General features: G+C 36.0%; 1 protein-coding gene across 3 annotated transcripts; it reads right to left on the bottom strand.

Moving 5' to 3' along the window:
• Positions 1-1,879: 1,879 nt before the first annotated feature.
• LOC113670745 (RNA-binding protein with multiple splicing 2) lies at positions 1,880-11,094 on the bottom strand. Of its 3 annotated transcripts, none has more exons than XM_027186935.2 (13): positions 10,862-11,094; positions 10,688-10,765; positions 8,768-8,806; positions 7,840-7,851; positions 7,344-7,406; positions 6,643-6,781; positions 5,950-6,013; positions 5,208-5,286; positions 4,647-4,801; positions 4,329-4,398; positions 4,092-4,132; positions 3,412-3,520; positions 1,880-2,532 (listed from the first exon to the last, which is right to left on the bottom strand). In XM_027186935.2, the coding sequence occupies exons 1-12, from the start codon at positions 10,889-10,891 to the stop codon at positions 3,439-3,441; spliced, it is 852 nt and encodes a 283-aa protein (XP_027042736.2). In that variant the 5' UTR covers positions 10,892-11,094; the 3' UTR covers positions 1,880-2,532; positions 3,412-3,438. The 3 variants fall into 3 exon arrangements, with proteins under 3 accessions (XP_027042736.2, XP_027042737.2, XP_027042735.2); XM_027186936.2 differs by having other exon boundaries at positions 3,416-3,520; XM_027186934.2 differs by having other exon boundaries at positions 3,451-3,520.
• Between the last annotated feature and the right edge of the window lie 108 nt (positions 11,095-11,202).

Here is an 11,202-nt window from a genome sequence, read left to right as displayed (position 1 = left end):
TGCATCAATTCTAAACCGCAAGAAAAAAACTAAACAGCTCTTCTCTTTGTGGGTTCGATGATTTCTGAAATAACATCACGGTTTTTTTTTCATATGAATTTTAGAATTGTAAATATAATAACAGAAAATTACAAAAGTAATCACAAATATGAAACGTGATCTTTTTCGTAACAAAAACAGTTTTCAAAATTGGATTTGGTAAAACAACGACTCCCCGCAGAGTTTCTTTGCAAGTTTCTACTTCAAGGGGATTTTCTACGCGTCACCCACTAAATTTAAATTTACCAAAATAAGGCATTGGGAATGACACAGAGAATTACGCCTCTGTTTGGTTTGTGCATGTCGTTATTTTTTATCTAATGGCTCTAAGCTACACACGTTGTAGCCGAATTCAGTTAATTTAAGGTTGTTAAATTTAAAAGAAGCCACGAAATTAAGGTCGGTAATAGTTTTATATATGAAAGCCGGAAAAGCGATAAGCAATCCTGTCATATTGGCTTTCTGAAATTTCAGCCCCCGTAAATAGTGATATGGTAATAATTCAGTGGCAAAATTGTCTCTAAAAATTACAATTTGAAAACATATGAACTTGATTTCGGTTTCTTTAAAGTCGTTTAATTTCAAGCTGTTCAGCAAAAATAGAACTTATGTCTTATGTGATCCCTTATATATTTGCCAAGACTTCAGTGAGCTGTCCAAAGTCATTTTACTGTTCAAGTAGCGTGCATCTGTTGAAAATTTTTTACAATGAAAATCAAAGCCTCTTTGTATCAGACGAAGAGCAATCTGATATACACTACTGACTCGCTGAGCTTTCTTTCATCAGTATGACGCTATTTCTCGGTAGGAAACAAATCAGTTGTAACCAGCGAAAAAGCGGAAAAGAGGTTAGATAGGCAAAAACGTTAATGATAGAGTTTTTAAATTTAGGGAAAGTACTATGTGAGAGAGCAAAGCTGAACTTCACTTAATAAACATGTATTACATTCGAAAAGGTGTTTTGAAATAAGCTTAAGTTTGACAACAGAGAAAGTAAAGATGAAGTATTATAAAAATGCTTATCGGTGCCGTGGGAATGTTTGAGTCATTTCGATGCTGTGTGAATGTTTGTGTAATTTCACACTTTTCATTCTAGATTGCTAGACATGATTCCCAGACAGGTATCGAAAATGCATTATAACTTCACCAATTTAAATCTCAGTTTATGATATCAGTTTATTTTTCATAAAGGAAAACTTCTTTTCATCCCAAGAAGGACTAATTCTATTTCCTTTTATTTTCAAATTTTTAAAACCATTATCTGCAATAATCAGGCTTTGTATTGATTCAATCCTAACCGGTTTTTAATATTCTTTATTTTCATATTTTGATTACTTCATAATCTGTAAGTAATTAGTAATAGATGAGCTAATCCCCATAGATGAAACCAAACTGTTAGTTAAAAATGATCCCTATTTTAAAAATTTCTTGTAATGTGTTGAAAAAGGTTAACTTAGTAAATAGAAAGCAATGGCTCTTTGATTGTGATCATTTTGACGACAAAAACGTAATATGTGCGTTTCATTGAGCTGCTGAAACTGTTATCGCAATATATGGTGAGGGATCATTACACTTCTCAAAGAATACGCAGAGTTCTTGGTCTTGGGGGACACATTAAATGTGATTCGCGCACTATAGAAAGAGGAGTGAACGCAAGGTTGTTCTAGTTCTAATACGCAGCCAAAAGGAGAGATGGAGCACCCTTGATTCACCTGACTGAAAGCACAGTTTATTGCTTAGACGTTTACCGACGGCTAAACAAAGGTAAATGGGAAGTAAAGATAAATTGCTTAAAGATGATCTTCATCCAGCGATAACTGAGTAAAAACTCTGAGTAATATTGGTTTCATTCAATACTTTAATGTAAAATATTAATAATAATATTTACAATCTGGATTGAAACCTGGAAATAGATGAAATCAAATCACACCTCTTTTCGAATAAGTTAAAAAATTGTGTTTCCTTTATCGGAACAGGGAACATTTCCATTCCCATCTAGTTAAGAAAAATAGCCACTTGTGAAAAATAAAAACAAAAATAAGAAGGAAATATAACATTTTCAGAAAAAGAATTCTCGCTTTTTTTCTTATAACCTTTTTTACATTCAAACTGAAGATTTTCTACCAGAAGCGAGAATTTCGTTTTTTATGATTATGAGAAGAAAATGGTTTTTTTCTCGCCGGCTCAACAGGGTTATAAATATCAGTTATTTCTAAAAAAAAATCCGAAGACCCTTTCGTGCCAGCAAAAAGCCCTATTCCTTCATAAATACTTAGTTATCTGATTTTCAGTTCATTTTTACAGGCAAACACTGCAATAAATTAGCTCAATCTATTTCTTAACAAATATCTTCTAAAACATCACTGTAGCTTTAGATTATTTCTTGGTATTTTTCTCTTATTTCTCACTGAAGCAGCTTTTGGAATGGAACTTTAATTTTTCCATATTGTCTCAATATTGCATCGGTATTGCGACCATACCGTCAATCCTGCCCTGCAAAAAGGACAAGAAGAGGCCTCAAAATCAGCAGCTGCCAAAATTGGCTTAGATGTTTTTTTGCTAGTTATTTTAAAATGCCTACCAGGACATATGTTAAAAATTTTTGTAAAACCGTAAGAAAAAACAGATTTTTACAGGCCACTGGGGTTGCAAATGAATTCCTAAAAGTTTTCTCAGAGGAAGAAAATTTGTTCGTGAGTTCTCCAGTGCTGGTAACTATAAAGATGCCTGGAGTATTGTAAATGATTCGTCGTCCTATCTAAGGAATTCACAAAACATAATAGTAAAAATAAAATAATAAAAACCTAACAAAAAGATATGGGCTTACACACAGCTGTAGCTACAATGAATACGAATTACCGTGTAATTTAACTCACAAATGAAGCAGTTTTGAAATTATTGAGCAAAATCAGACCAAAGAAAGTAAGAAGGAAGGAGCACTTTTCGATTGATTGTCATAAAACCAAAATCAAAACAATTACAAGGCCAATTATATGAAAGGGAAATACCCTGGCCAAAGAGAACTTAAACTAAATCAAGAAAACTGCCAAAGTGCAGGAAAACGTGGGTAACCAAGTCGTGATTGATTCTAGTATTGAATCTTATTGGTTTAGAGATTGGTGCGAGTTTTCTGGTTCAATCACCGAGCAAGGTAAAGCAAAACCAATGCAGTCTCGGATTGCTATCGACTGAATTGAAAATTGCTCTAAGGAGGGCGATGAAAACAATAAACCATGATTAATCGTAGCGTTGATTTCAGTGATGGTAGTTGATGAATGGTAGAAAAGTAGACACTAAATTAAAAAACAAAGTCAAGCCAAACCTCTAAAAAGTTGAAAACTGCCTTAAGTGGCACAACACACATAAATGTACCTACACACGAGGGCGTGACACAAAGAGTCATTCATGTACCTCGCCCATTTTGGTTTTTGCGTACTCTATCCTTATGCCTCCTTTTTCTGAAGACGACTGTATGATATGGCTGTAAAGAAGTAAAGATAAAATTGAAATGAGAAAATAGACATTTAAAACTCCGTGTTTGTTAAAAAACTTATTTTGAGGGCCTAGTTTAGATAAATAACTGACTTCCTTCCTCAATTTTTACTTTTCATAACGACACATTTTGGTACAATTGCTTGGGTCGTTTAAGAGACGTGGGCATTTTTATTGGTCGAGGATTAATTGGTATCTCACTATTATCACCCCACGATTATAATACCGAAGTACAATTTTTTAAACTATGCTGACTTTGCGATTTTTTTATTTCACAAAAAAGACGCTCAAAGAAAATGCAGTTACATGATTACTGCAATGATTACTTTAGTTTACTTCAGTGTCCCCATTAGCTTATACTATGGCTAAACAAGTTGACACAAAATTGACATGTTATGCTCTGAAAATCATCATTTTAATTATTAATACTGATACAATAATTCTCAAAGGAAAATTGGCAAAATTTGTCTTAATCTCCGAGATAAATTTTTATGTGCAGCTGTACCTCGTTGTTAGATAAACCGAAAGGGTGGCTACTGAAAAACATGCTCATTACTCACCCTCGAAGAACATTCATAGCATGAGTCGCCGTGTAGATATCCTTAAAAAGGGGGAAAAAGAGTGGTTGCCAAGCAATGAGATGGCTGTCGCAAAAATCATCACAAGTACACTGTGAAAGTATTTTTTCTCTCCGGAGAAATTTGTGTCCTTATGTTTACTGTATCTCATGAGAGTTATCACTATAACTAAATGTTAAGTAAATAATGAGCAACTGATAAAAATAAACAGAAAAATACCTGATATTCCACGAAACAGACGGGGCTACTCCCTTTACTGTGCATTTTTAAGCGTCGAAAGCCCGGCAAGCTAAAGGAAAAAAGAGAAAGAAAAAATATATAAGGAAAGCATACTGTCAAACTGTCGTGCAGAAATGCAAATGCAGTTTGTTTAGTTTGCAACTACGTTATGAGAAAAAATATATGTTGGATGCTGGGAAAGGAGTTGAAGTCACTGCACAGTTCAAGTGACGGTAACATTTAGGGAGCTGGAACTTCAACTCCCTAAAGTGTTCACAGACATGATTTATGAGGCAGTTCAATCAATTGTTAACTTACTCAGCAAAAAGATCTCTTAACTCTTGTTCGGAGCTTCCCTTCCCAAGGTTGGCCACAAAGAGTGTTGAACATGGAGGATTTCCCAGACTGGCCATATGATGAAGAGATGTTGGCGACGCTAGTGCTGGAATGATGGGATGGTGCTGCGGGAACGCCTACAAAGCAGAAAAAGAAAAGGTAGTACAAAATATTGGTAGCCCTGCTATCTTGTCTTGACTTTGAAATATATAAAATGAATTATGACATTTAGTATGTCTTTAGTTCTTCATTTCGATTATTTGTTGGAGAAAATTTGATAAATTGGATTTCTTTCCGTTGAAACTCATTCATACCGACGAAATACAGGGGCTTCCATACACTTCCAGAGGTCTTTCCCTAGTTTTTAACCATACTTGCTATTGCAGGATAGAGACTTAATGAAATCAGTGACCGTTTGGTCTTAATCTTCATTAGAAAAAAAAAAAAGAAGAAATATAAGGAAATTCTTTCAAAAAACTAATATTCTCCTTTTTAGACTCAAAGATGCCTTCAGTTTGCTATGTAAGAGTTGGTAAGACGCACTTGTAGCTGCAGTATACTGGAGGGATGATGATTGAAAGTGTGTTGAGCTGTAGCTGCCATGATGTCGCTAAATATTGGCCTGTTGGAATGACAAGACAAGAAGAATCAACTGCATTACGAGATGTTATCATCAGTTATTTATTTTTTAACTTTTCTTATAATGAAAGTAGTTTTTGCTTGATTCTTAGTACTGCGCACCTAACTTGTGCGAAAGTTTAGAACAAGTTAAACCGACACTTAGACGTTTCACAATCCTCAAGGTGTGACTGGTTCGTCATTTTCAGTTGTGCTTAAAACGCGCTGTACTTACTCTTTTTGGCACAGTTACTGATTATTTCTAACGTGCTAATTGTATCAGGGGAGAAGTGATTTATCACGCCCTCGAGTTGAGAGTCCCTCTGAATTTTGAAAAAAAGGCCCAACCTCAAGGTCGTGGGTTTGAGCTTGGTGAGAGGGAAAGCGTTATACGCACGAAAATTTCATCGATATGGACAAGACATATAACTCAATATTATAAAAAACAATTCTCTGTCATTTGTGGATTCAGACAAACAAATAGTTATTTTTTTTTCTGAAACAGAAAGTTCTGCAAAAGTCATTGTGCAAGGTAACAATGCAATAAAACACATTTTGAGTAAGATTCTCACTGAATGTACGCCACATTACCGCACCTTACACATTACAAAGTTGCCAACGCTTTAGAGTGCTTTTTAGATTAAGACTTTAGTTCAACTTTACTCACGCAGGGTATGCTATGCTCGGCTCTGGTCCCGGCAGAAATCCTGCCGCAGCAAGCTCCGTATGCACTGAAAAAAAGAAAGAAAAGAAACGCAGAGACAATAAGGAAGGTGGAAATCGCTGAGGGGTATGACCTCAAACGTCGCCAAAGGAAAAGGGGACAGCGGAAAATCGAATCAATTACATAAAGCATAAGCACACCCGGTGAGTATATTATGAACTCATTCATACCAAAGCCGAAACATTTATTAAACACGTTTTGTTAAACACGGTTTAAATTTGTTTCCTACACTTAAGCTGTTTAGACTAGTGTTTGTCGACTTCAAATTTAGCAAATTTAAAATCCAAGTTACCGACTGCTTGAACCCTATGGAAAGTTTAGTTCTTTATTTCTCTGTTTCTGATTTTTATTAACTTAAACACGGTTTAACTTTAACATGTATTGCTGGCGTGAATGGGCTATATATCTGACACTCGAAGGGAAAATTTTTCGGTGGAAATTCTGTGGAAATTGTTCAGCTGCCGGGCATATAGTCAGAGTGTAGTTATATATGCTAATAAATCCCTATCTAGGTTTTTCCTCTTTTTTGTTTATGCTTTTTCTGATGACAGTGTTGTTGAAATCATTCGTACCAAACTAATAAGTCCTTGATAAAACTTGTTAATAGATCGTATTATATTTGAACTTTGTACTTACTGAGCTGAGGCTCTCGAGGAAAGAAGGTTGGAACGGAAGTTAACACAGCCTGTTTGTTCACCGGCTTGGATACCTTGGTATTGGAGCGAGCAAACTCCAAACGAAGCGTTTGCGAGACATCTGGATCGAATCGTACACCCTTAATAATAATATTAAAAAAAAAAAGCATGAATGGTCTCTTAATTGAGGTAAAGTAAACTAACAAAAGAATTAGAACTGTACGAAATGTTCAGTTTACTACCCTAAGGATAGAAATACTGGATTGAAAATGTATTCCTGAGAAAGGCATTGGTCTAGTTTTTGAAATATGGGCATAGTTGTCTTAAATCTTTCCATATTAAAATGGGTTTTTAAACATTTATAAATTTTTTTGTGTAGTTCAACAGATTACATTTTTACTTCCCAAATATCAACTATGCAATCGGTACGTGCGTGGTTTTTTTTTTTACAACCCCTTTCTAGTCAACCCCTGCGTGCGTTTGGCAAGGGACGTTAAAAAAAACGCACTTCTCGCAAATAGTAGGGAACGTAGCTTGTTTTCGTTTATTTATACAGGCCCCCATTTAGCACAGCTTCAAAGATGAACAGGACCAACCTGTAAAAATATCGTAAATAACTGAACAGTTGTGGTGAGAGCTATATTCTGTTGTTCACCAGTGTAGGGCACACAATAAATTACTTGCTTGTTTTTATTTTCTTACCTGCAACGAAGCTTTAGCCTCCTCTGCTTCCTCTCTGCTTTCAAACGTGACGAATGCAACAGGCTAAAGTCAAAAGATGAATTGTTTTTTAGACAGAAATTATTAAGAATACAAGTTGCTATAACGAGACACACACTGAAACGCCTATCAGTTACATGTGTTTGGGTACTAAAGTGCAAAGAACTCACTGCGGGTATACTTGATAACATCATAAACTTCTTACATTATTTGTTTTCCTCTGGAAACTTAACTGAATTATTATGAAATATCCCAAGAAACCATAAAGTTAATTTCATACGTTTCTATCTTCAAGGTGTTGGTGTAAAATTTGCTCAGTCAGAGTATTTTCGTAATTTGACTTTTTTTATCTTTAGTCTACAATCAATTATGGTTTCTCAGGGACCAATCAGATGCATGCATCTTTTCAGTGTCACAATCAATAAACGAACTACAAGTTTCACGAAGAGAATTGAATGATAAGTATTGTTACACTTACCGAAGGTTTTCCCTGTTGTAATGACAAAAAAAAAAAGATATGCAAGAGGTTTAGAAGTTGGTCATTATGAGCGATTGTTTGACTTTGTTAGAAACTTTATTTTTCTGTATTTAATCATGCTGTAGGAAGAATCAAAGGTAAAGATGAAGAGCATAGCTTTCATGTCCGCCATTTTTCAAGGGAGTTTGTTTCTAATTATCATTTTGGAAGCGAGTTAAAAAAAATTGAGCCTAGAGAAGCTACGGGCTCACTATTGAAACAATTTCCCGCACAGAAAATTTATTCAGTAGCCTTGCAAGACCACATGGGATGGTAATTATATCGCTGAATACTTTTCTTTGCAGCAAAGCTATTGGAAGTTTTCTGTGCTCACAGCTTGCCTCAGAATGTTTTGTTAAAGGAATTCATGTCATACCAACACTCACCCTGAGCACTTTTGGATGGATTAACATTGTTAATTACCCCCCACAAAAAGAGTTAAAAGGCTTTAACTTCAAAACTTCTTAAGATATTATTTTTTGATAGCTTAGACTGAATTTTTGCAGTCTAGAGAGTTTCCTGTCATTATGGAGTGGAGCATCTTAAATTCGAAACTTCGACTCGGCCTGGAAACCAGCGAGGCCCGAGGTTGAATTCCACCCCAAGAACAGAATGTTGGAAGATTCAACGGCACACGTTAAAATTGGTTTCGAAAAGTGGTCCTTTGCAAAAAGATACCAAATATTCTACTTCACGTAGATTTACGTCTAACGTATTTTTATGATTCAATTTGTTTAAGACTCAAACGCTACACCCATTGCGAGTCTATTTAGCCCAGAGTTAATGAGAAATGAGAACCATAAGGTAGAAATGTATTATTCAACAGAGTGAGACACAGTTGGCTTAATAATTGTTTCTTCCACCCTGCTATTATCATTATTATTCCTACCTGTTTGTCTGTAAGCTTAAGCAGTGATCCTTCATAACCCTGGAACAATAATAACAAACTTTCTTAGTCTTCCACGCTGGGCGAAAATTGCCAGCTCTCAATACAGTATTATCTTGCTGGCGTGGGTTGCGAGAATTTCCGAAAGAAAAAAAAAATTAATTTACGCAAAGATCTCGAATTAAAAACCATCTCTAAATGCAGAAAATTGTTGTAACTGCAACAGAGAAAAAGCGGAGACAAAACTTATTGTTTGTCAGGTTTTGGCATGAAACGAGAGTCGTACAAAAATATCTTAATGCTTCTTAATGTGGCGATACTGGGTTGTTGGTGATCGATATCAGACCGATCTCGAAGGATCGAATATTTGTAAATGCAACATTATGTTTTATGCAAAGAAGGGAAGCAAATCGATTGAAAACAAACTTGAATATGTATTTTCAAAACACCCATTGTTTCGTTCCGGGGAATGAGATAAATCTTCTCGTAAAAAAACGCCTACTCAGTTATCGTTGTATTCCAAGCCGGTGTTAAAACACACAGGACACATGTACATTTGAGCTTCCACGCAAAAATAAATCTTGAACATGCAAAATTACATGTGTTATATTATGATCTACGGAAATGATTGAGTTATTGATGATACATATTCTCAGTATTGCTTAAAAGTCGAGTACGGTGTGTTAGTTGATCTTGTCGTAAAAGAAGACTGAAGCTAGTTCAATGGTATGTTTTCAAGAAGATCAATTCGGAATAACAATAGTTTTTCCTGATATCACTCAAACCGTATTGTGTGAATTTCGATGTCTAGTGAATAAACCGTTATCTATTTAGCAAAATCGAGCCTAGCACAAATTAATTCTTTTCAACTGTTGACTAATGGGAGGTCTACGGTTTCGTCAATCGAGTATTTACGATACTTAGGTTTTCGCCTTTTACTTCTCAGTCAGTCGCGATAATGGTGTTTGATTTACACGAGGTATAAACAATTTATTCAGATATGCATCACAACCTGAACTAAAACGAAGCTAAATCGTCAGGTTGGTTTACGAAGTGGATCTGTAACAGATGTATCTCTAATTTGACCAACTTGGTCTTAAAGTAATCACCTTCCATGCAAATGTTCTAACCACATGCCGCTTTCAAATTCTGTCTATTCTTTTTGAGCACCTAATTAGCTTTCCTTGTCTTTAATTGCTCCTGGAATCGTGAGCATAGCGAAGTGATAATTACAACTTTCAATTTCTGCGCAAAATTGCCAACCCTCTTCGCTTTGAACGTAATTCGGCAGTTTCTGATTTGGGCAAACTTCGCAAGACTTCTTCGTTTATTTATGAAATTTAGGGTCGTGTACATTCCTGTGAAGAATAAAAGAGAACTCACAAGCCGCTTCTTTGTTTTTTGTTTGCATAAAAGATGAGTTAGCTTAACACCATAAATCGTGTACGTTCATAATGGCGGCGCCAGACGCACTGCAAATATTTGCCAAAATCTGTGCTTCTGACTTTGCAGGAGACCAAAAGTTACATAAAGTTGTTGCAACTATTGCTAATAACTCTTATGTCGCAGCTGTAAGGCTCAGACGAAAATAGCACCGTGCTATTATAACATTTAAGCTTCTCGAAGGGAAACGAACGCTTTTCAATATTCATTTGTTTCTTTCAATACCTAGTTGAACCCTGCGACCTTGCCCAAGTCGATTACAAAACATTGACAATCATTTAAATCGTTTAACGGTAAAATAAGTTTACTTAGCTCTTCATTTATTTCGCTGATTTGTCTAAGAGAAATTTAGATTGATGCCTATCGAATCCCATTCAAGATTAATGTCTCGCTTTTCGGCATTTTCAGCCGAGCCGTAAATGATGTTTGTACGGAAAATATTAGCGACAAAACACTTGTGCCGAAGAAAGCGCAGCGTACCTTGAAGCCTCGGAAAAGGAGGTATATTTCTCGAGGTTTTACATCGATTGGCAAGCCGCTCACGAACAAGGTTCGAACCTAGAAAAGAAAGCATCAATATGTTACGGACGCTAGGGTGTGGGTGAATTCACTTCTATCTATCGTGTCTAAAGCGCGCGGCATAAGTGCTCAAACCTCATCATCTGAAGTCGATTTGGTGTCCATGGGCCTAGTTGCACCTCAATTGTGCTGTGCGGATACCTCACTCGGTTCAGTGACAAAGCTAGTGCTTTAGGTGCAGAGGTGCTTGGTACGTGCAGTGTAACAACATGAAAAGCATTACAACCTTCTACAATATTAAAATGGCCTCTGCTATTCCCCGCAGCTGCAAGGTACAACCAACAGGTAACTCGGCATGACGTAAGAATTTTGTTTCCCGCGTGACATTCCAGTGCAAAGCTCCGCGTGGAAAGAATCTCACTGAGACGCTCTAGTTGTCATGACAACAATTATATTTGGGCAAGAAAACAATGGAC

The sequence above is a fragment of the Pocillopora damicornis genome, chromosome 2 (assembly GCF_964200805.1).
Source record: "Pocillopora damicornis chromosome 2, jaPocDami1.2, whole genome shotgun sequence".
NCBI classification, from domain to species: domain Eukaryota; kingdom Metazoa; phylum Cnidaria; class Anthozoa; order Scleractinia; family Pocilloporidae; genus Pocillopora; species Pocillopora damicornis.
The sequence above is the reverse complement of the archived record's forward strand: the minus strand, read 5'-3'. Positions and strand labels throughout refer to the sequence as shown.

Excerpts from the sequence above, each read along its gene's own strand:
- LOC113670745 (XM_027186934.2), bottom strand. The coding sequence starts at position 10,891 with ATGGACACCAAATCGACTTCAGATGATGAG. Across the intron at positions 4,399-4,646 it reads TTAAGAGATCTTTTTGCTGA|CTTGCCGGGCTTTCGACGCT; the intron begins GTAAGTTAACAA and ends TTTTTCCTTTAG. Across the intron at positions 2,533-3,450 it reads CAAAAACCAAAATGGGCGAG|GGCAGGATTGACGGTATGGT; the intron begins GTACATGAATGA and ends TCCTTTTTGCAG.